A 25,329-nucleotide genomic window follows, 5' to 3' on the forward strand; every position below is an offset into this window, starting at 1 on the left:
CCAAATGTAATATAGCTGACCTGTGGTCCCTGAGGGTCTTTTTGAAATCTTATTTCTTCACCTGATTATTTAGTGCACACATCAGTCTAGTAGGGCCTAGACACAGGCCACTTAGGAATTTGAGAAGTGTGATGTAAAGAAGTTTGATTCATTTGCCAGACATGGAGGGTGCACGCTGTGACTACAGAATTGGATTTTAGCAGTTGATATTCAAGGAAAAAAGAAGGTATTTGCTTCCATTGGTTGACCTAGCTACTCAGTTATATCATTGAGGACCCCAGTTCTGTCTCCTCTCAGTTCAGCCATCCATAGCATCAGCTGCATCCAGATCCTGAAGCTGGCTGAGAGATCTTCAAGGTTGAGAGATAGTAGCCAGTAGCAATCTGTGCTTGTCTCTTTCCTGTGTAGGGCCAGTGGTTGGCAGATCTTTTTTCACCGAAGCCTCCTTGAGTGTCATTGTCCCATGAGACAGTGAGATAGGGAGGATAGGGAATGGGATTATAATGATTTATTAAGGCTGCGCCGCATGCCCTGCCAAGAGGAAGTTAGCTTGTCTGTTCAGATCTTTGCTCATTTTACAACTGGCTTATCTTTTTATTATTGATTTGTAGGGGTTCTTTATTCTAGATACAAGTCCCTTACCAGATAGATGAATTGTAAATATTTTCTCCTGTTCTAGGGGTCATCTTTTCACTTTTGTGATGGTGCCCTTTGAAACACAGTTTTTAATTTTTATGATGTCCAATTTGTCTGTTTTTTTCTTTTGTTGCTTATGATTTTAGTATCATATCTTAAAAATCATGCCTAATCCGTCACAAAGATTTATGCTCGTGTTTTCTTCCAAGAGCTTTACAGTTTTATGTCTTATACTCTTTTGTTTTTTAAAAAGATATTAGTAAACTAAAATGATGATAGATATTAACAATTCCACCCTAGATTTGATGCAAGGCATTCCAGTGACAGAAGATCTTTATTCCATATTTACCAAGGAGAAAGAACATGAAGCTTTGCATAAGGAAAATCAGAGAAGCCACCAGGAACTAATTAGCCAGCTCTTACAAAGTTACATGAAGTTACTACTGCCTGATGATGAGAAGTTCCATGGGGGCTGGGCCCTCATTGACTGTGACCCCAGGTAAGTTGGAGTGGTGTCCAGGTGACCAGCTTGCTTAACAGATGTTGGGAAGTTGTCATGATTAACACTGGCAATTGTCCCTAAAGCTGTGAGCATGGATGCATGGCGCTTGGCTGTTTCCTCTATGGGCTGGTAGTAAGGCAAGCTGACTGAGGCACTTGCCTTGGATGCAAAATTAAGGAGGCTCTAAAAACTTGGTAATGAAGAAAAATATTTTGGTGCAGTATTTGATTAAAAAAAATTTAAACTGCCGAACTACAGCCTGCAGCGGGCTGTGGGTTTCCCCCTTCCTGCCCTAGAATCTAGGTTTATTGTATTAATGCACATAAGTGAGTGCAACAAGAGGTGCAGTGAGGCTGGGTATTTTTATTGGTTATAAAGTGGTCCTGGCCTTGCATAAAATAAATAGGCCAACTAATATTCTTTTTTTTTTTTTTTTAAATAACAAAAACCATCCAGTTTCAAGTGGTTCTTAAAAATATCAATGAATAGCGGGATCTAAATTTATCCACTAGATTGAATGCTTGCCTTTAGGCTGAAATCTAAAATGATAATCTTTAGTGTTATAAATCAGAAACATTTTAGGAAATTGTAACCCAAGCTTTAAGAATAAAGCACTCTAGTTCGATTTTATCTCATACATTTTGCGTGTTTTTAGTAAGAGGGGCATAAAATGTGCTTGAAAATACAATTAAATGAAAGATAGTATTTATGTATTAAAAGGAATAAAAAACAACATTGACTTGTGGATTCATAGGGAAACATCCCATGACATTAAACCCATGGATTTTTTTCACTTTGATAGTAAATACTGTTATGTATGGATGTAATTTGTGGACTTTAAAAATAAGAGCTGAAGTTTTCCTCACACACAACCTAGCAGAAGGTTTTTGTGTTTGTTTAAGTCATTTGGTAAAGCTATTTTGATTCACCTCCTTCACTTGTTTTTTTTTTAGTGGCAGCAATCCAAGTTAATGTAGCACCAAAAAAAAAAAAAAAGAGTACTTTTAATTCCCATTCAAAAATAACTGCTGGCAGCACACCTGCATTTTTCTTGAGTTTTAACTGCACTTAGATTTTTAAGAGTGTATCAATATCATCATGATTGTCAATATCATCTTTCTTCAATCAAGTATTTTTGTGTCTACTTTGGGATAATCAAAATTGGGGAAAACCAAAAGGTTTCTTTCTAGTGCTGGCTACCATTTTGTAGGGTACATTGCACTTGATGATTTGATTTCCAATTCTGTAATTTTTATGGAAAATTGGTGCCGTGGGGTGAAGAGTATTAAAAAATGTAAAGTGTATATAGCTTTGCTATTTAAAGTTTGCAACAAAGTTTGGGTAAGGATGCTTTAAGAGTCATTAGAAGCCTCTTGCAAAGATTCATAAAAACATACTTATTTCTGACAATTGTATTAATCAAAATAATGAATAATGGTATGGTGGCTTGCACCTATAACCCCAGCACTTTGGGAGGCCGAGGCAAGAGGATCATTTGAGTCCAGGAGTTTGAGAGCTCATCTCTACAAAAAAATTTTAAAATTAGCCTGGTGTTGTGGTGCATGCCTATAGTCCCAGCTACTCAGGAGGCTGAGGAGGGAGGAACTCTTGAGCTCAGGCGTTTGGGGCTGCAGTGAGCCATGACTGCAGCACTGAACTTCAGCCTGGGTGACAGAGTGAGAACCTGTCTCAAAAAAAAAAAAAAAAAAAAAAAAGTGTGGTGAAACAAGAATAGTCCTCTAGGATTAGGTCTTTAAATCACTGGCTGGGCACTGTAGCTTATACCTGTAATCCCAGTGCTTTGGGAGGCTGAGGTCGGAGGGTCACTTGAGGCCAGCAGTTCAAGACCAGCCTGGACAATATAGTGAGACCCTGTCTCTTAAAAAAAAAGTCACTGTTGGGTGATTAGAGTCTCAAATCTTTTAAGTTCTCAGCCACCAAATATCTGCCTCAGAAATACCATTGTGCTTCAGTTTTCTTTTATTCACTAACGTGATGAAATGCTTCTCTGTTTTTCCCCTGATTTTTGACTCCCACCTCTTTCCAGTGCCCAGTAAATGCATTTCCTATTTTTCTTTAATCCAGCACTATAGAATTTGGCTTTCCGGTAACAGAGAACAGTGAGTATCTTCTGTTCTTCTTTAATTAAAGTTCCTAGGGCCGAGTGCGGTGGCTCGTGCCTGTAATCCCAGCACTTTGGAAGGCTGAGGTGGGCAGATCATGAGGTCAGGAGTTCGAGACCAGGCCAGCATGGTGAAACCCTGTCTCTACTAAAAATAAAAAAATTAGCTGGGCATTGTGGCGCGTGCCTGTAGTCTCAGCTGCTTGGGAGGCTGAGGCAGGTGAATTGCTTGAACCCGGCAAGCAGAGGTTGTGGTGAGCCAAGATCACGCCATTGTACTCCAGCCTGGGCGACAGAGTGAGACTCTGTCTCAAAAAAAAAAAAAAAAAAAAAAAACCCGAAAAATAAATAAATAAAAAAAAATAAAGCTCCCAATGAAGAATAGCTTACCATCAGTCACACGTAACTTAGCATCAGTCATGTGTGTTAGTGAAGGCCAGTGCATTCTTCCTGTTGCTCATTGCTGCATTTGGGCTGTACAGCTGAGTTCTTCCCCCAAAAGCAGCTGCCCACTCTTCCTTCATGACAAGTGAGGCCGAAACACATGCATTCAGTGTGTTATCAGGTTTTCAGCACATAGGGCTCCCCCTAAAGATGACCCAAATAGTCTCACATGGCATGATGGACAATGAAACCTTTAAGTTACTTTGTTCAGTCCTTATCACTGCTTTGTCTGTAGATGCTAACCTGGTCCAGGGCTTACAGCTGCCCCACTGCGGGTCTCAGGCTGAGCTTTCTGCTGAGTTTGCCTTTTAGTTGTATTTTTGTTTCTTCTACTTTTTTTTTGACAGTCTTGCTCTATCGCCCAGGTTAAAGTGCAGTGGCACAATCTCGGCTCACTGCAAATTCCGCCTCCTGGGTTAATGCCATTTTTCTGCCTCAGCCTCCCAAGTAGCAGGGACTACAGGCCCCCGCCACCACGCCCGGCTAATTTTTTGTATTTTTAGTAGAGATGGGGTTTCACCGTGTTAGCCAGGATGGTCTCGATCTCCTGACCTCGTGTTCTGCCTGCCTCGGCCTCCCAAACTGCTGGGATTACAGGCGTGAGCCACCGCACCCAGCCCTCTACTTCTTTATTCTTTTATTTTAGGATAGCTTCCATTGGGGGCCTCTGAGTCTCCCAATTACTTTCCAGTTTGTTGTCGGATTCCCTGACTCTCTTGCTCAGATGTTGCTACACAGTGTTTTCTCCTCTGATTCTTAGATGATCAGTTGCCAAGAATGATTGTGAGAGTATTCTTAACCTATGTTAAGTGCCAGAACCTCCACTGCCATCCTTCTCTTCTTCCTTGTGGTCATCGGTGTCCAAAATAGACTCGTCAGAGTCATTGGCCCAGTGATTCCCTTTGATCTTCATCCTTTGAGACACTGAAAGATTCTGAAGATTTTCCCATCAGTGCAGGAATTGTTAGCTGAGGTGCTGTCTTTCCGGATGTGTTGCTGGTTGTGAAAATGTTGTCTTCTCTAATGTGTAAACCAGTGTCTGATGCAGAGTGGTTCTGTCTGTTGGCTCTCAGTCCAGAGAAGCTGACTTGGGTTTAAGGCAGAGATGGGCAGGGGAGCTCCGTCACTAACCAGGACAGCAGGAGTGTCTGAGGGAATGATGTGTTGTCAAGAGGAGGAGGTAGAACATGGGACACAAGGATCACAGACTTGTGGAATTTGTGTGTGGTCTGCTCTTTGGAGATAGGCATGGTTGCTAAATTTTGAGACTCTCCACTCTGTTCCGGAAAGATCTCCTCTAAAGCTCACCATGCCAGACTGGTTGCATCTCATAATGGTTGAGGTGTTGGCTGCTTGCTAGATTTTCCTTGCTGTTGGTGGTCCCCGTGGGTAATGTTTTGCTAGAAACTTGTTCCTTTGAAGGTTGGGGACAGGAAGAGGTGGACGTAGGAGCCAGCGAAGCCAATGTTTTGGAGCCAGTGGCTTCTCAGGTCGTTTTCCTTGGCTTGTGTAGCAGGATGAGGGCTGCCTACCAGGGGTCTTGGTATTTTTTTTAGTGGAAGGCACTTAATCTCCCTGTGGCTGGCTCCACTGTGAGCCCCTTTTGGAGAGCCAGGTGGTTTAGGGATTTAGGCTGGGGCTTAGGAGGAGCTGGAGGAGGTGGAGCAGGAGCTGGGTCTCAGAATGGTTTTCAAGCGGTCTCTTTTCTTCTAGAGGGTGCTTTTTCAGATAGAGAACTGTTACCTTCTTCCTACATTTTCCTCTCCTGTGGATTACTCTCGGGGGAGACAGCGGGTATCAAGTGCTGTTTGAGTTTTCAAAGTAACTACTGCGTTTCTATCTTGATTAGAGAATTCTTTAGCAACTCCTCTTCGTACAGGCACGTCTTTGTCTTGTGGGTGTGATTCTTTGTAATACTGCTGATATTTCTTTGAATTTGCCATCGATATTTTTCTTTCACTTACTGCAAGGCTTAAAGATTTTCCTAATGGTGCTGTTTCCCTTTCTCTTGATGAGAGATTTGGAAACCTGCTCTTGGGACGAGTTTGCTATAGAACCTCTGTACAATCCATCAGCTCGGCTGGAGGTGTTGACCCAGAACAGAGGCTCCTGCTGGAGGACAAGAGGTGGCCCTGGAAGTGGCAGTGGGGGTGCAAGTCTCTGGAGAGCCAGCCAGTGGAAGGCTCAGCTGTCAGGCTTGGGAATTTGCTCTTACTGCCTGCCTGCCTCAACCATCCACTCGTGAAATATGTGTGCGTGTGTGTGTTTAAACAGTTTTATTGAGACATATAATTCATATACCATATAATTCACATATTTAAAGCATGTAATTCAATGGTCTGTAGTATATTCAGAGTTGTGCAGCCATCACCATGGTCAATTTTAGGACATTTTCATCACCACAAAGAGAAGCCCCGTACCCTTTAGCTGTCACTTCCCTACGCTCCACACTCCCATCCCTAAGCAACCACTAATCTAATTCTGTCTCTGGATTTGCATATTCTAGACATTTCATTCAAGTGGAATAATATAATTATGTGACCTTTTGTGACTGGCTGCTTTCACTTAGCATAATGTTTTCCAGGTTAATCCATGTTGTGGCATGTGTCAGAGCTTCATTCCTTTTTGTAGCTGAATAGTATTTCATTATAGACCACATTTTGTTCTTTCCTCTGTTGATGGGCATTTGGGTTATTTCCACATTTTGACCATTGTAAATGGTGCTGCTATGAACATTTGTGTACAGGTTTTCGTTTGAACACCTGTCTCTATTAAATAGCTCTTTTGGGTGGAAATGGCCAGATTATCCAATAATCCTGTTTAACTTTTGAGAAACTGCCAAACTGTTTTCTACAGTGGCCATGCCATTTTACATTTCCACCAGCAGTGTATTTCAGTGCATTCCAGTTTGGAGGGTTCCAGTATCTCCAGTCTTTGCCAATACTTATTCACTTATTTTCCTTTTTTTCTAATTGTAGTCATCCTACTTAGTGTGAAGTGGTATCTCATTGTGGTTTTGATTTGCATTTCCCTAATGACAAACGATGTTAAGGATTTTTTTTTTTTTGTACTGTTGGCTATTTCTGTGTCTTACTTGGAAAAACATGTATTCAAACCCTTTGCCCATTTTTTAATTGGGTTGTTGATTTGTAAATAGTTTTTTTGGGAACAGAGCTGGGATTAGGGTCAGGTGAGTGAGGTACGATTATGCAACTACAGGGGTGTATTCTATCTCTACTTAAATGTTTGATGCTTTGTCCATCATATCATATTTTTGCATTTTGATTTTTAAAAATATTGCACTAATTGGTTGACAAAATTAATGACACCCTTTAAAATTTGTACCAGAGACCAGTACCTCCTCACTCACCTCACTGCAGCCCCAGCTGTGTTTAAATATCTGCTGGAAAAACAGGCAAGCAGTTTGGAAATGCGCGGTCCCAGCGGGGAAGTAGGCCTGGCTGCGGGGTCCCGGCCTAGGGCATTGGGCGCTGGATACAGAGAACTGGGAACCGGGAACTGTCCAGCACGCCCGTGCCTGTCCTGGCCCTTTTCCCTTGCAAGGCTGAGCGCAGCTCTGTTCGGGCCACCCTAGACGCACTCCGACCTAGAGTCAGAGTGCGCAGCTCTGTTCAGGCCACCCTGGACGCACCCTAGACCTCTCTGCCTTTCTTGTCCTTTCCCGCCCGTTATCGCAGGAAACCCCCGACTCTATCGACAGCGGGAAAGAGACTCTGAGACTGGAGAGGCAACTGCGGACCTGCAGGGCCCGCGTCACCTCTCTGCGAAGCCAAGTGGTGTTCCCAACTTGCTTCGACTCGCTTCCGTGCGCTCAGGCCGACTGTCCGGTCCAGCCGTGGCAGTGGAGTGGCCAGGCACACGGCAGCCACTATCCTTTAGGCATGCGATGGCCTAGGGGCCAGACGCTCGGCGCCGTACCCTGGCCCGGCCCGCCAGCCTCCCCCTCTAGCCGCAGGCACTGACCCTGACGAAGGCGAAGGCGCCAGCAAACTCTCGCGGGAGTGGCCCCCCTGGCGCCCCTCCCCCGCCGGGCCGGGGTCCGTGCCCTCCTTGGAAGGCGTAGGATGCGCAGGATGGAGTGCGCATGCGCACTGGTCGCCAGCCGAGGCCGGAAGTGAGCGCCCGGAAGCTAGATGTGTCCCCTGGGCGTGACTTGGCACTGCCGCGTCGCAGTTGCCGCATTCGCCGCATTCGCTGCAGGCGCGAGGTTGGGTGCAGGCGGCTGTTTGAGCCTCGAGGCATCGACGGACGGACAGACGGACGGACTGACTGACGATGCCGCGCTCTCACAGGCCTCCACCTACCGCGCAGCGGGCTGCCACGGCCGCAGCAGCCGAGCCCAAGTCTGAGGGCGTTGTGGCTATGACTTTCAAGATTTTTCTCCTTTTTGCAGGACTTATGGTTAAAGTTCCTGTGGGGTTATATTTTTCCTGCAAATTACTTCTTTTCCAAAGTCTGATGTTGATGTCCCCGGAAGATAGCGGCTTTTACGCGACCATTGTCGCAGTGGTCGGGCTTCATGTGGTGCTGGCAATTTTCGTCTTCATAGTGTGGAAGGAGGGCTTGCCCCAGTGGCGGGAAAACAAAAACGAGTAGAGCAGCTTCTTCAGAGCTGCAAACCGGGGGGCGGGGGGGCTGGGGAAATACCTAAAGGGTTTTTCGTCTTGTTTCTTGTTCGTATTGAACGTGCTTTTTTTTTTTTTTTTAAGGGGAAGGGTGGGCGGGGAGGGAATTAAATATTTACTGCAGCTAAGACTTCAGTAAAATTGGGGGTGGGGGGAGGGTTGACATTTTCCGACTGCCTGTTACGTGCCAAGTGCTTTTTGTTAAGGACATAATGTTTTTGACTGGGGATCATGTTTGGCTGATGTAAATATTAATGCCAAAAGAGGAAGTCAGGGTGAAAGTAACACTGTAATTAGTAGTAGAATTTATTTCGTATTAAAATGTGTCGTGACGTAATTTTTATGGCTTGGCTCAAGCAACAATTTTCAGAGTGCACGTAAGTATCAATGCATAAAACTTAAGTACGTTTTACAGTGTTATTTGGTATTATTCTCCATGAGGCTGCTTGGATCGTTGTCCTTTTCCCATTGATTAATTGGTTAATGCTCAGATTTTGGCTCCTAGAATCAATCTGTGTTTCCGGTCCTGGCATCTCATTATGTCATTTGTTGTATTTTTCGATACTGTACGTGCAAATTGAGGTGAATTTGTTGTTTTAGATTAAAACTGTCAGATTCAAGCTACAACAAGGTGTCTCTGATGTAAAAAACTGCAGTTTAAGATTAGGGTAAATCCTTCCCTGCAGTACCTGTTAAACAGTGACCTCATTCTTACGCAGATTTTAGTCCATGGTTAAGTTTCACCTACAAACGCTTTTTTTCCACTATTATTTTCTGCTTGTATTTAGTAGCATTTTGATAAGGTCTAGGGAATAGGTATGAAATCCCAAGGGAGAAATGTCGTCTTTCTTACAGTGGAATTTGGAGACCAGTATAAGAATGCAGAAACATCTCTACCTTTTGCTGGAAAGGCTATTATTGTTAGATTAATATTAGACTAAAAGTTTCAGTTTAATTCAGATTCTGCCTGTGTTAATTATTTATAGATTTTATACTTTAAGAATTTTCTTATTGGTAATTTTACAAGGATGTACATTTTATTGTAGTTTTGGTTTCATGGTTCATCAACACTACCTGGATTCTGATTCTTATTTTCATAATTGATTTTAGAGTGGGTATAAACATGGCAAAATAGACTTAGAATAAGGGTGTTTGTTTATTGAAAGCCAAATAAATTAATCTATAATGACAAACATGCAAAAGTATCTTGGACTTGTTCCATTTTTGCACATAAGTACTGTATTCATGTAAAAGTCTTTCAAAAGATGTATTCCACATGAATGTAAAGATATCCTGAATGTACAGTGTGTTATTTTGAAGATTAGATAATGTGAGATAATTAAGATTTCTCCCTTCTCACTCTCACGTTTTTCTTTTTTCTTCCCTTAACTATTTCTCTATCATCCTCCAATCCCACCACTCCCCCACCTCAAATTATCCCATTTCCTGAGGGACTCCTTCCTCCTTTGGCTGCCTTTCTCTACTCTCCATCCTTCACTTCCCAGATCTGCTTTTCCTTGTTTTTTAAAGACTGTCCAAATGGATAGATTGTATTACATCTAACTGCAGTAGAACTCATTCTCTTCTTTTTTTTTCCCTCCCCCTGGCCAATTTTTTTGTCTTAAGTATCTCTGCTTTAGAAATATGCTTGGCAAAAACTGCAGATGAAAATGAAAATATTAAACTCCTGTGTCATATTTGTTTAGCCTCATTGATGCTACTCACAGAGATGTGGATGTGCTGTTACTGCTTTCTAACTCTGCCTACTACGTGGCCTAGTAAGTTGCTTATTGATTTAAAGCTTTTGATTTTGTGTTTTAAATTTGAGTAAATTTTCTTTTTAGAATTCGTAACAAAAAAAATGAGAATATGGTTTTGTTATATATTTTATGAAACTTCATTGAACCCCTTTACCTTATATAACTGTTACGTCATTCTAACTCCCTTTTATCTTTATTGGTTTGAAAGCATGATTTTATAGTTAAATTAATGTTTATGTTGTATTCTTTTGGCATTTGGTATTGTTTCCTATATATCTCCCAGATTTTGATGTATTCCATACATTTTTATCACTAATGACCACATATCATTGTTTGTATTACTATAGTAAAGTTTTTCCTCACTGTTAGGTATTAAATTACTTCCAATTTTTTGTTGCTACGAATGATGCAGTTGTCTTTATGCAGTAACGTGTCTGTGTGTGCGTGTGTGTGTGTGTGCATGCATTGCGCACTTCTTTGGTTACAAGCGTATGATGAATTACGACTTCTGTGGTTTGTTGTCAGATTGATCTCCAGAAAGACCCTGAATGAACAGTGCTAGTAGCAAAATACAAGCACTTGTTTCCCCACACCTTACCAGTATTTTTCTAATTTATATTTACTAAGTAAATATTCACTTTGGTTTTGGCTTTGTGTAAACTGTTATTTTTTAGTCATTTGCCCAGATGCCTGTTGGCATATATCATATGGATTTTTCATTCTTGATTTTGGATATCATATTTAACAGCTGTATTGTTCCCAAATACATAGTTTGTTTTTTTTTCTCTCTCTCTCTGCCTCCCTCTTTCCCCCCGTCCCTCCCTCCCTCCGTCTGTGTGTGTGTGTGCGTGCATGGGCGTGGGCGCATTTGCCTTGTAGGTTAGGTTTTAGGTTTGTTTTCATTTTATATGAGTTTTTATAAAACTTATTTTAACCTTATAGTTGCTTTTTTTTTTTTTTTGAGACGGAGTTTCAATCTTTTTGCCCAGGCTGGAGTACAATGGCATGATCTCGGCTCACTGCAACCTCCACCTCCTGGGTTCAAGTGATTCTCCTGCCTCAACCTCCTGAGTAGCTGGGATTACAGGCATGCGCCACCATGCCCAGCTAATTTTGTGTTTTTAGGAAAGATGGGGGTTTCTCCATGTTGCTCAGGCTGGTCTCGAACTCCTGACCTCATGATCCACCTGCCTCGGCCTCCCAAACTGCTGGGATTACAGGTGTGAGCCACTGTGCCTGGCCCTAGTTGCTTTTTTTAACTGTTAGATCTGTGAACTTATTTTCCCTTAGCTGTTGAACTATATATGTTATTCTTGTTTAATTTTTAAAATAGTTCTTATGTTTAACATTTTACCCCAGAATGTATGTGCTGTGGAAGATTTTGTTAACTGTATGTATGTAACAGTTTGCAGCTATTGTGCCTTCCCTAATGAGCCAAATATGCTTTTGATTTAAATCCTCTTTTAACTTCATTTCCCTTTATCTAGTTATGATGATGAAGTTGATAAAGTAAACCAGTATCAACGACTAAGTCTAGAAGACCTGGAAAAAATCGAAATAGGTAAGTTTTAACTTACTAATCAAGTCATAAAAAGCAAATGCTGTTGTTTCCAAGAGGGGGTCAAATTATTTAAGCAAGTACCTGGTTTAAGTTTAACCTACAAATGCTTTTTTTCACTATTATTTTCCATTTGTTGTTAGTAGCATTTTGATAAGGTCTAGGGAATAGGTATGAAATCCTAAGGCAGAAATGTCGGCTCTTCTTACAGTGGAATTTGGAGACCAGTATAACATGTAAGAAACCAGAAAGGGATATTCCACGCTGTCTACTTCTTAGAACTTCCTTTCTATTTGTTATGGGTTAGTGATGGATATAGTCTTATCATAATAACCGTATTCCTTTTATTATTTACCTTGTGAAGATTACCCTAGGGATCAAGAAAGCTTAAATGATTGAGATTGAAAGAGTTTTTCTAGCTTTATTTATCAAAGCAAATGGTCACCAGAAGTTTGTATTTTGTGTGCTGTCATTTATATTACAAAGAAAAATGTGTTGGGTTTTTTGAAGATAATAGAAGAAAATGTTACGTGAAAGAGTTAACTTTATACATATTCGTTTGGGTTTTTAGGCCCTGAACCCACTCTTTTTGGTAAGCCAAAGTTCTCCTGCATGCGACTGCACTACAGATACAAAGAAGCAAGTGGCTATTTCCACACACTGCGAGCTGTAATGCGTAATCCTGAAGAGGATGGAAAAGGTAAAAAGAGGAAGAGATGAAAGTATTCAGTGAAAACTTTCTATTTATTCTTAAAAGCCCAAAAGGAATTGGGGATATTTCATATCACCAACTGAATGAGAGAGGGTCCTGGGAATAGCTTTGGAATATGAGACCTTGAAATAGCAGCTCTGTTCCCAGCAGCCCAGGGAGATGATCTGAATGTGTTATTTAGTTTGGGGCAAAGTTCTCTTTAGCAGGGATTCTCAGTGAGTTTGGCCCCATCAGTGATCATATGGGTGTCAAGGCTCTTCACATGTCATGTTCTTTTCATCTGTAGCAGGCAGGAGCCACGCCTGCCTTGTCCATGGCTGTTGCCACGGCATCTGTCACAGTGCTTGAACAAACATGAGTTAGAACAAACTTCTAATTCCTCGATTTCATTCTTTTGTTTTTGTTGTTTTCTCTTAAAATTTTAGAACATCATGAATTAGTGGGGAGAGTAGTGAACAGGTAGCAGTTTTCTATAAATTGAAGCCAATAAATTTGTATTTAATTATACAACCACAAATTTCATTCAGTGGTATATGAGTTAGAACTGCTATTTTTTTAAATATGTTCATGGAGAAATTGGCAAGCAGTTATATTTGGGTTGCAGATACCCTTCAGTGCATTGCAGAGATGCTGCAGATCACCAAGCAAGCCATGGGATCGGATGTACCCATAATTGAGAAGAAACTTGAGAGGTGAGCATACTGCTTCTCTCAAGAATAAAGGCATTCTTATCCAAAGTCTTATTTCTTTAAAATTCTTTGCAGGGGGAAAGGGGAGGAGATCACATTATGGTAAGGTGTGGGCATTGAGAGAGGTAAGGATCAAATTTCTGTGGGTCAAAATACTTTTTAACATTCTTCATGTATACAAGTTTCAGGTAAGTGTTAGACTTACAGAAGAGCTGCACAGGTAATTTAGAGGGTTTCCATGTATCCTTCCTTCGGTTTCCCTTCATGTTACCAATTTATAACCATAGATCATGCATCAAAACTTAAGAAAGTAACCTTGGCACGGTAAGATTAATCAAAGTACAGATTTCACTAGGTGTTCACTAGCACCCTTTTTCTGTTCCAGGATCCAGTTGGGATTCCACACCGCATTTAGTTGTCTCTATAATTTAATGTTACTTCCTCAATCTTGTCTTTTCTCTCATAATTTTGACATTTTTTAAGAGTACTGGTCAGCTGTTTTGTAGAACATCCCTTAAGCTAGGTTTGTCCAGTGTTTTTTCCTGATGAAGCTGAGGTTACGCATTGTCAGGAAGGACACCGCAGAAGCGATGTGCACTTCTCAGAGCCTTATGCTGTGGGGAGGGAGGGCATGATGGCCTATGTAGTATTGTTGAGAATAAGCTTGATTACTTGGCTGGGGTAGTGGCATCTGCCAGGATTCTGCACTGCAAACTTTGTGTCTTCCTCTTTATAATTGCTAAATATTTAGGGGAAAACACTCTGAGACTATGTAAATATTGTTTCTGTGTAAATTTAAGTCTATTCATTTTTCATAACCATCGTGGATCTTGTTCTATGGTATTTATTCCTGTCATGATCTGTGGTGATTTTTCTAATTCTCATTCCTTCTACACTTGTTAATTGAAATTCTTCTGGAAAGCCACTGCACCCAGCCTCTTGTACATTTTTAACCTATACAGGTTAATAATCTTTCATTGCTAAAGATTGTATTTTATGCATTTTCCATATTACTGTAGAATTCGTAACTACCATTTAAATAGATGCCTACTGTGATCTGTTTGGAAATGTATTGTGTGGGTTCAGAATGTGGATTCTGTGACTCCTGGTTCTATCAATTACTCTTTAACCTTGGAAAACATACGCCTTTACTTCAGTTTTGTTATCTGTAAGATGAGAGAAAATCCATGTCAGTGCATTGCATGAACTGAATGATAACACACTTAGACCTGGCACACAGCTATTAAACCCAGTTGCCAAGAATTTTGGTTGCTAGCATTTTTTCCTTTTATAAAAAAGTCATGACAGATATCTTTGTCATGTATTACTTTCTCATGTTTAGGATAATTTCTTGAGAATAGCATCCCCAGGTTGTGAATCTGGATTAAAAGACGTGAATATATCACTTGTCCCTAACAGTGCCAAACTGATTGTCAGACTCCTTTAACCCTGCACCCACCTCCTTAAAGGTTATTGCTTATCCTCAGTTTCAGGAAAAACTCTGAAGACCCAGAGTTTCATCTTTTTTTTTTTGGGACGGAGTCTTGCCCTCACCCAGGCTGGAGTGCAGTGGCACAATCTCGGCTTACTGCAAGCTCCGCCTCCCAGGTTCATCATGCCATTCTCCTGCCTCAGCCTCCCGAGTAGCTGGGACTACAGGCTAATTTTTTGTATTTTTAGTAGAGACGAGGTTTCACCGTGTTAGCCAGGATGGTCTCGATCTCCTGACCTCGTGATCCGCCCGCCTTGGTCTCCCAAAGTGCTGGGATTACAGGCGTGAGCCACTGCACCCGGCCCAGAGTCTCATTTTCTTGAGTGATATGGCATTTAAAATATGCTTAGGATATCCCTCTAGGTGTGTTTAAAAGTTTTGATAGAGTAACACTGTCTCCACAAGTACTTAGGTAGGTGGTATTTTGCCAAGAGAATCAGTCTGAGAGCAACCCCCTGCAAGGATTTTGCCGTCCTTGACACAACTCATGTGGCCACAAGCGATACATTTTTAACTCATAAGTAAACTGATGAGAGGAAACATTGAAATTTTTTCTAAGTACTTTGTAGAGAAAATAGTATGTTTTAAACATTAGGCTTTTGAATTTGGAAAAAGAATGCCTATCAACAGATTATTTCACATTTAAAAAGTGTGGCTTTTCTTTCTAATGAGCATCTGTCAGGTTTTGTGGTCCACATTCTACTAGTGAAGAGAGCCATTTGGTCAGAAGAAAATTGCTCAGGCTTTTGCTGAAGAATTACTTTAACCCATAATTTTTCTGTAGTATGCTCATGATCAGTGACCTTACATGACCCAACAGGACAAATGCACAGACTAAGACATTTGTGGCAAATAGCATCAACTTTTTTCTCTTATTTGTAGCTGTCATGAGGGATACCAAAGGAGAGAAGACACTAAGAGTAATTGTGTTAAATGTCCCAAATCTTTTTTTAAATAAATTCAGGTAACCCGCAGGACATATAAGAAAATGGAAGTCTTACCCCTCTCTCCCCGCACTACCTGAATGGAGCCACGCTGGGATGTGTCTAGATAACCTGAGTTCAGGTGCTGCAGATTCCCATTTATAATCAGATGGTGGCGGTGCTAGACCCGCACTGCCCACAGTAGCAGCCACTCACCACATGTGGTTGTGAAGCCTTTTAGAATGCAGCTAGGCTGAATTCAGGTGTGCTGTAATTACAGAACACTACACATTGCCTATATTAAATTAGTTCAAAAAGGAATATTAATCTTTTAATATTTTTATGTTGAAATATTTTGTATATATTGGGTTAAATATTAATTTCATTGCTTTTTAATGTGGCTGCTAGAAAAATTGTAATTACATATGTATTTCACATATTTCTATTGGATAGCACTGTTTTAATGTCAACTCTGAGGGGTTATCTATCAATTAGCAATGCAGTGTTCTCAAGAAGTTGGGACCAATTTGAATAAGTGTTTTCACTTATATTAATAACTGGAACTGGTATATTGGATTCCATGGGGGATTAACTTATTTTCTCTTTTAATTTGCAGGAAGAGCAGTAAACCTCACGAAGACATCATTGGTATCAGATCTCAAAACCAAGGTTCTTTGGCCCAGGGAAAGAATTTTTTAATGAGCAAATTTTCATCTCTAAATCAAAAAGTGAAGCAGACCAAATCCAATGTAAATATTGGCAACCTCCGAAAGCTAGGAAACTTTACCAAACCTGAAATGAAAGTTAACTTTCTAAAACCAAACTTAAAAGTAAATCTTTGGAAATCAGACAGTAGTCTTGAAACTATGGAAAACACAGGAGTGATGGATAAAGTTCAGGCAGAGTCTGATGGGGACATGTCTTCAGATAATGACTCATACCACTCTGATGAATTCCTTACAAATTCTAAGTCTGATGAAGACAGGCAGCTAGCTAACTCATTAGAGAGTGTAGGGCCAGTAGATTACGTTCTTCCTAGTTGTGGTATTATTGCTTCAGCGCCTCGATTGGGTAGTCGGTCCCAGTCTCTTAGCAGCACAGATAGTAGCATTCATGCTCCTTCAGAGATAACTGTTGCTCATGGCAGTGGGCTTGGAAAAGGCCAGGAGTCTCCTTTGAAGAAAAGCCCTTCTGCTGGCAACATACACATATTGACTGGCTTTGCCAAGCCTATGGATATTTACTGCCACAGATTTGTGCAAGATGCACAAAACAAAGTGACCCACCTTTCAGAGCCCAGGTCTGTGTCTCAGCAGGCTAGTCAGGGAAGAAATCAAATGACCAGTGAAGTTTCAAACGAAGAAACCCAATCAGAATCAACAGAACAGACACCTTCTCGGCCATCTCAATTAGATGTCTCTCTCTCTGCAACAGGCCCACAGTTTTTGTCAGTTGAGCCAGCGCATTCAGTTGCATCTCAAAAAACCCCCAGCTCCGCTTCCAGCATGCTTGAACTTGAGACAGGGCTTCACGTAACTCCTTCTCCTTCAGAGAGCAGTAGCAGCAGAGCAGTCTCTCCCTTTGCCAAGATTCGAAGTTCCATGGTTCAGGTTGCTAGTATTACCCAAGCTGGATTAACCCATGGGATAAACTTTGCAGTGGCAAAAGTTCAGAAGAGTCCTGCAGAATCTGAAGTCATTAATCAAGTCCAGCAAAATGAACTTAAAAATATGTTTATACAATGCCAGACACGGATAATTCAGATTTAGCTTTTAGCCATAAGAATCTTTCCATGGCTTTTATTTAAAAATATGAAGTTTTTATCTCTTGGGGTATTTTAATTGTACTGTCTGAATCCAGGGATCACAAATTCTGTTCATTGGAAAGGGTTTTAAAAGGAGTCTGAACCTGAGTAGATTTCCAGATTTTAGAGCCAGGACTACAGAAGCGCATCATTCTAGAATGTGTAGACCTGAGTAGCTTATACACTACAGAGCACTTTGCTTATTTGAAAGTAATTCAGCAACAGGTCACTTTGGGATAAACTGAACCTTTTTTTTGGAGTGGGGTGGGTAGACTACATTAAGTAGACACAAGGGCTGGACATGCAGATGCTTAGGGGATTAGCATTTTTCATAATTTGTTCTGTTTGTCAGTTCATTCCTGTGTGTTACCTCTACAAATTACACATTTAGTTTTTAGTGACTAACATGTTACCAAAGCATTTGAATATAAAGCTATTTTAGTTTTGATGGCTTAACTATTCCCTGAGGAGTTGAGGGTTATTGACACTAAAGAAGTGAATTCTCATTTGATCCTAATTTCCCCCATATTCTACTTGAACACATTAAAAATACTCTGCTGCCTACAGTGTAAACCTAGGAATATTAAGACTTGTCACACAGTAAACCTGATACATCAGAGGTGAATACCAGCACCTATTAAATTCCATTTTGCTGTTTTCAGGAATGTAAGAACACACACATATTGGCTACTGGAAACCCCAGAAGTCCGGTTTTCATTTATTCCAGGAGGGGCATCCTCGACATCTTATGTAGACGATCAACAACTTCAAAATTTAGTCTGGGCCAAGTGCAGTGGCTCACACCTATAATCCCAACACTGGGAGGCCAGGAGTTTGAGACCAGCCTGGGAAACATATGTCTCTACAAGAAAATACAAAAATTAGCTGGGCTTAGTGGTACATGCCTGTGTTTCTAGCTATGCAGGAAGATTGCTTGAGCCCATGAGGTTGAGGCTGCAGTGAGGTGTGATTGTGCCACTGATCTCCAGCCTGGGGGACAGAGCAAGACTGTCTCAAAAAAAATTTAGTCTGAAGCACAACTGTGCTGAATCTGTCTGACTAACTCTTGACCACACAGAACCAGGGTTTGCCCCTGTAATCCCCATGGTAAAGTTGTACGGCATATTCCAACAAGTATTGGTTTGTCTGGTATCTTTAGAGCTTTACTCTGTTGATGTGATTGATTCTCGGCTGAACATTATGTCTGTTGTAACTCTGATAAGCATTCCACTTTTGTTATTTATTAGTGGTATCTTTTTTTTTACGTGTTAAATCTTGTGATTGTTAAAATAAAGTATCACTGTAATTTAAAGTGACAAATGTGTATGAGAATTCCTTGCATAACAGATTAAAGAATTTGTAAACGGGGGAAATTTGCTATAACTGAACACTTGGTCTAGCTGTTGCCAGTATTTTACTCCTTTGAAGTATACTCATGATTTAAAAAGTAAAATGGATCAGAAACTATACTTTAAATCCAAACATTCAAAACTGAATGCTTGCTTCTACCAACTTTTCTTCCGGGTCCTGAAAATATTAAGGGTTCCCAACTTGGGGAAAATACAACCCAACATTAGGTGATAAAATACATGTTTAAACTCCACAGAAACAGTTTTGAAAGAGATTTTTGAAAAGTTATTTTAAGGCAAAGTTCCACGCAGGGTTACACAGGAGTCTACTCAGTTTCCTGGCCATACAGGGTTAATGCTGTGGCTTACATTAGAGCAACAAACTTGACTGTCCGTGTATATAGGTGAGGGACAAAGGATTTCTGCAGCCAAGCGCTGCACTGCATTCCGCTGCCTGGGTGGGCCTTGAGCAGGAAGGTCCCTCTTGCTGCACCACCTCCACTTCAGTTCACCTCTCTCATGTCTTCCCACCAGGAGGACATGGCCTTTTCCCACACAGATCACATGGGATGGTGAATCTTATCATTCATGAAAAACAGCCCAAGGTACTGGTAATTTGGGAAGTTTTATTTATTGGAAAGATTCTTTCAAGGGAACTTTTCTGCAAGACCAAGCAATGTATGTATTTTTCTTTGGTAAATTACAATTTACATTGGCACAAAAAACACATGGTGACTAATCTACTTTGCTGTAGGACAGTTAAAGAAAATGTATTTTATCCTCACAAATCCAGGTTAAGCCTTCATTTTATTTCTAAAAGTTTAAGGAAGGTCTAGTCTACCAGTTATAAAAATGAAAACCAGTTAAACTCTAATATAAACATTATTTACATTAGTTTATAAAAATAGATTTGCATTTAGGAAAAGTTGAACAACTAGTAATTTTTACTTCAGTTATTAGGTACAATGAATTCCTTGATTTTTCAAGGCTGACCCTGTTTCCTTGGTTAACAATGTCAATTTAGGCCTTATAGGAAAAAATGTAAGGGATCCTTTATCTGTCTCCAACTAGGTAAGCTACTTCATACCACTGCCAGCTTAAAAAGTAACGTCCTAACCTTGCTGAAGATTCTGGTTGCCATAACCATGCTACTATAGTCTGTTAGTTTGCTCTATTGAAACTAATTGGTCTGGAGAAAACCTACCTGCAGCTGTATGAGGCTGTTACTGAAGTAGCAGATGTTAGCTGATCTAACATACTTGGAACCAATGGATGAACCTACATAAAATGCCAAAAATCCAATAGAATCAAAGCAACTACAACATGACATTAAGCAAATAACTTTCTAAAGGGGGTATTGGTTTTTAAGCTTACTGTTTTGTTTTCATATGTGGACACAGCTTTGTAGCACAGCATTCCCTTATGCATGGTTCTCAAATGCACCGGGATAGGAGAAGATAAAGACAATGTAGTGTGTCTCGGTTTCTTTTGCCCCCAAAAGCTACATTCATTCCATTTAAAGGACTCTTATTCAGAGATTGTCCTTTTATGAAAAAAATGGTGATAATAGTGATTTATTCAAATTACTTGGCAAGGTAGATTGGCAACCTTATAGTCCCCGAGATTTTTGGAAGTGTTACTACTGGTCCACAAAATACAAAAGTCTGCCATGTACAAGTCTAGTTTTGCAGGCTGTTAACAAATGTTAAGTGAGAAAAAGTTTCTGTGGCCAAACATCTGGGAAATGACAGGACAGAATTTTACGTAGTCATGTGAATCAATGGCAAATCCGCCTCCGTTCCCCAAAGATGGACTACTGAATGCACCCCAACCCAACCCACTGTGAACTGGAAAACATAAGGAATCCGAAGCATGATACCTCTGACTTTGAAATTGCAACAACCTTCTTCATTTCAGCATTTCAACAGTCTGGCCTATGACTCAGCTGAAGCTAAGGAAAAGGTATAATCAGCAACATTATCAATATTAAACTTTTAATATCAAATACTTTTTTTTACATCATTACTAATTTATATAATTATAAAACAAACTTCAAAAGCTCCATGAAATCAGTAAGGTAAAAGTCCTTACTGAATATCATATAAACATCAGATGTTATCAGGCTTGGTTTCAGGAAATGTCATTGGTTTGTGATAGAAATTACCTATAAAACAATGTGGTATAAATGAACATCTGAATTTTACAATCATGTGGCTACAATTTGCCCATTACTCTTCACAGGCATCAGATCTTTAAAGTTCATTTCCATTCACACATTTCTGCTGCTGGAGCCTCGTTCTTCTTAAAGACTCCAGCTGCTTTGCTCTCAGCCATCGTTCTCTTGACAGCGTTGTCTGACCAGCACTGAGAGACAGACACCTGGTTGCAAACACGGAAACAAATGTAAGTCTAGAGCTGGGAAAGTAAGTTTTAAATTTTTTTAAGACCTAGGAATACTTGGTGAAAACACAGACCATGTTAGGAGACAAGACCGTCTGGCAGTTACACACACGTCAATAGCCAAGTCAGGCTTCTACAAAGAAAGTGTTGAAGAGTCAGAATTGGAGGGTGGCTCGCTCTTTGAAGCTTAGAGAACAAGCAGCACGCCTGTTCCACTGAAGAGATCACCAGCCAAACTCGATTCCCCCTCAATGAGCCCTTTCATAACAGCGTTTTTGAAAGGAAACGTTCATTTCCGTTTTTAGAAGTCTGCCTCAGTTACTGCTGAATAACTCAGAAGACTTATATACACAAGCTTACTGAGAAAACGATGCACACGTGCCACTCACCGAGCCACCACGAGCAGCTGGTGAAGATCATCAGCAGTGATGCTCTGAGGGTCATTCTTCCGCATTTCCACAAAGTCATCTTCAACTGCCTTTATCAAGAGAGTAAATGTAAATGATGTGCATTTTTGTAAGGAAGAGAAAATGAACATGGTTCCTTGACTGATATAATAAGGTGGATGTCAGCCTCTTAGACAAAGGAGGCAATATAGGTGAAAGTACCAAAGCATATACATAAATAATGCTGCTGATGAAAATAATGAAACTCAGATTCATTTAAGGTCAAGCAAACATATAAATCAGCAACTGGCATAGGAACGCTTTTCAACAAAGGGGGAGTGATGTTAGTGAAAATGGCAGAGAAGGGACTGCAGAAAACTGTCTCTACTGTTAACACTGATCAAAATCAGCTTCTTAAAAACTAGAAATAAAACCACACTTGCAGCAATCCAGAGAGCATTTATGCCAGAAAACCAGGTGATTACTGGTAAGAATGTTGAGCCTTGCGGCATTTTAACATGTCCTACTCCTATATTCCAACCCCTTCCCCTCCAGGCGGTAATTAATAGCTTCTTCAAAAACCAACAGCCTGGCAGCCACCGGAGAGAGAACAGGGCTAGGGCTCCTTCAAAGTGCCATTCCTGGAGAACTGTCATCTGACCACCTGTCTGGTGGCTCCCTGGAAGGACCCATTTGCAAGGTTGTCTTTATTTAAAGTGACTGGAAGCCTGTCTACTATGAACCACCTCTTTCCCCAGGGCATTTATCAAAAACAATCAGAAGAAATTATCAATCACCTTAGCTACCTGAGACACTGGGTAACAGTTGTGGCAAACAACAGACTAACCCAAACCCTTAAACAGAAAAGCTAACTGGGAAATCAGATGTCCACAGAGGGCTCTGAAAACCTCACGTATATAACTCCTAGGAACTCGGAAGGCTGCAGACATGCTCAGAGACCTTAAACTCCCACTTCTGGATAACTTGGAGGCTCTGTGTGAGCAGGAAATGAAGGCTAAGGCAGGCTTATAAATTGTATGGCTAAGTGTTGAAGGGTTGCCCCAACTTTTATTTTTATTTATGATTATTATTCACCCTTAGACTGAGAGACAAACTACTTCCTGGCATTTAAGGAAATTTCTTTCCAATCATTAACCACAAAACTAACAGAGCAGAGACTTCAGTGCCCACATGTGACAAAGATACAGACTTTATAGGATTAGTCAAAAAAGTTACTAAACAACCTACCAACAGTAACAAATAGCAATAACAATAAACCCTAGGGAGGTTTAATTTCCAGAGTCTAACTTCCCAAGCAGAGTTGTCATAATATATAATTTAAAATGTCTGGTTGTGGCTAGGTGTGGTGGCTCACGCCTGTAATCCCAACACACGGGGAGGCCAAGGTGGGAGGACTTTGAAGTCAGGAGTTGATCAGCCTGGGTAATAAAGCAACACCTCATCACCACAAAAAAAAGAAAACACAAAAACAAAAAACTTTAGTTGGGCATGGTGGCGCACACTTATGATCCCAGCTACTGAGGCAAGAGGATCACTTGAGCCCAGGAGTTTAAGGCTGCAGTGTAGCTGTGGTTGTGCTACTTACTATTCCAGCCTGGGTGACAGACTGAGACCCCATTGACCAAATAAAATGTCTGGTTTTCAACAAAAAGGTACAAAGAAACCAGAAGGTATGGCTCACACTTTGGGGATAAGGGAGTCAGTAGAAACTGTCCCAGAGGAAACTCAAACATCAGACAAAAAGACTCTAAGTTGGCTATTTTAAACATTCAAAGAACTAAAGGAAACCACATAAAAAGAACTTCAGGAAAATATGAGAATCACCAAATAGTATCAATAAAAAGAGAGAAATAATTTTTTAGAAGGAAATTAAAAATTCTGGAGTTGAAAAACATAGTAAAAATTCTCTAGAGGTACTCAGATTTGACTAGGCAGAAGAAAATCACTAAACTTGAAGATAAGTTCACTGAGATTAGTCTAAGAACAAAAAAAGAAGAATGAGGAAAAATGAACAGAGGCTTGAAGACCTGTGGGATACCATTAAATGCACCATCAGATACATAGTGGGGGTGTCAGAGGGAGAGGAGAGAGAAATGATGCAGAAAGAAACATGGCCAAAACCTTCCCAAATTTGTTGAAAACTTCCCCAAAATGTGAATTATTCTGCACCTCCAAGAAGCTCAACAAACTCCATGTAGGATAAACTCAGAGATCTACACACAGACACATCATAGTCAAAACTGTCAAAAGCCAGAGAATCTTGAAAGCAGTGACAGAAAAACGACTCAGTGTGTACAAAGGATCCTCATCAGAAACTAGCTGGCTTCTCAGTAGAAACAAGAGGCCAGAAAGTGGTGGGAGCACATACTCGAAATGATGAGACAGACTATAAACCAAGAATTCTACATCCAGCAAACTATCCTTAAGGAGAAATTAAGACATTCCCAGATAAACAAAAACTTAAAAGAGGGCTGGGCATGGTCACTCACACCTCTAATCTCAGAATTTTGGGAGGCCAAGGACAGAGGATCACTTGAACCCAGGAGTCCGAGACTAGCCTGGGCAACACAAGGAGACCCCTATCTCCACACACACATCAAAGAATTAGCTGGGCACACTGGCACATGCCTGTAGTCCCAACTACTCAGGAGGCTGAAGTGGGAGGATCGCTTGAGCCTGGGGGGGTTGAGGCTGCAATGAGCCACGATCACAACACTGCACTCTAGCCTGGGTGACAGAGCGAGACCCTGTCTCAAAAAAAAAAAAAAAAAAAAAATTTGCACAAGTAGACCTGCCATGCAAGAAACACTAAAGGCAGTTCTTCGAGGTGAAATGAAAAGATACTAGGCAGTAACATGAACCCACATGAGGAAATAAAGGTTGCTGGTAAAAGTGACTGCATAGGCAAATAGAAAAAATAGTACAGAAGTCTTCTCTGTTTCTTTTTTCTCTAAAATTAGACAACTGCAAAAGCAGTAATTCTAAATGTGTTGATGTACATACAATGTATAGAGAGGTAACTGTATGACAGCAGCACAAGGGAGAGGAGAAGGACGGAATTATAAAGGGGCAAAGTCTTTGTATATTATAATTAAACTAGCATTAGCCACACAAATTTTTTTAAATTAAAAATAACTAAACAAACTGGCATTAATCCTTAATAGATGATTATACTAACATGTTAAGTTTATCCCCCTGGGGCAGCCACTAAGAAAGTAACTTCAAGGGATTAAAATGGGACACTGGAAAATATCTATTTCAAACAAAAAGACAATAATGGAGTAATAGAGTAATAAAAAAAGACATGACAGAAAACAAATAGCAAAATCACCTCATCAGTAATTATGGTAAATGTAAATTGGCTGCATACTGCAATTCAACACAGGGAAATCCTTTATTTTAACCTAGACATACCTTGGTTATTTCATCAGATATGCTATATTCCAAGAATCTCAAAAGGGTTAAATAAATGCGGAATTTGTTCAGCACGGAAGGCAGCACCGCTGAGAGAAGGCTGTTCATGTATTCTTCCATGTTTGGTGGAATTAGCTGGGGCTGTAAGTGAATCTGGCAGTCTGCCTGAAAAGAGAAGAAGTACACTGTATTTTCTGAGTTCCTAAATTAAATCTACATTTTTAAAGAAAGATGCATCATCCCTGTCAGCCCCTACAGGAATTAGAAAATACCAATTATTATTTAGGGGGAGGGAATAATTTTTTTTTTTGTATGTGTGCAAGACAGAGTTTTGCTCAGTCGCCCAGGCTGGAGTGCAGTGGTGTGATCACAGCTCACTGCAACCTGCCTCCCAGGCTCAAGCGATCCTCCCACCTCAGCCCCCTTAGTAGTAGCACCACAGGTGCATGCCACCACACCTGGCTAGTTTTT

At 40.6% G+C, this 25,329-nt stretch overlaps 2 protein-coding genes across 10 annotated transcripts in view; one reads left to right on the forward strand and one right to left on the reverse strand.

Annotated features, from left to right (window-relative positions):
* INPP5F (inositol polyphosphate-5-phosphatase F) overlaps positions 1–18,608 on the forward strand; it is a 102,332-nt gene extending 83,724 nt beyond the window's left edge. For 7 of the 8 annotated variants that reach the window (XM_077947636.1, XM_028826924.2, XM_001099262.5 and 4 more), the window contains 6 exons: positions 937–1,135; positions 10,057–10,128; positions 11,598–11,671; positions 12,240–12,368; positions 12,985–13,072; positions 16,101–18,608. In XM_077947636.1, the coding sequence (XP_077803762.1) occupies positions 937–1,135; positions 10,057–10,128; positions 11,598–11,671; positions 12,240–12,368; positions 12,985–13,072; positions 16,101–17,253 (1,715 nt within the window). In that variant the 3' untranslated portion in view covers positions 17,254–18,608. Of the gene's footprint in view, positions 1–936; positions 1,136–7,912; positions 8,728–10,056; positions 10,129–11,597; positions 11,672–12,239; positions 12,369–12,984; positions 13,073–16,100 lie in introns of those variants that run through there. The other variant, XM_015148324.3, reaches the window with a different exon arrangement.
* Positions 18,609–19,243: 635 nt separating this feature from the next.
* MCMBP (minichromosome maintenance complex binding protein) overlaps positions 19,244–25,329 on the reverse strand; it is a 44,678-nt gene continuing 38,592 nt past the window's right edge. The window contains exons 14-16 of one of the 2 annotated variants that reach the window (XM_015148311.3): positions 24,859–25,023; positions 21,427–21,515; positions 19,244–21,016 (exon numbers count right to left, since the gene is read on the reverse strand). In XM_015148311.3, the coding sequence (XP_015003797.1) occupies positions 20,890–21,016; positions 21,427–21,515; positions 24,859–25,023 (381 nt within the window). In that variant the 3' untranslated portion in view covers positions 19,244–20,889. 2 annotated transcript variants of the gene reach the window in all.

This window comes from Macaca mulatta, chromosome 9, assembly GCF_049350105.2.
Source record: "Macaca mulatta isolate MMU2019108-1 chromosome 9, T2T-MMU8v2.0, whole genome shotgun sequence".
NCBI classification, from domain to species: domain Eukaryota; kingdom Metazoa; phylum Chordata; class Mammalia; order Primates; family Cercopithecidae; genus Macaca; species Macaca mulatta.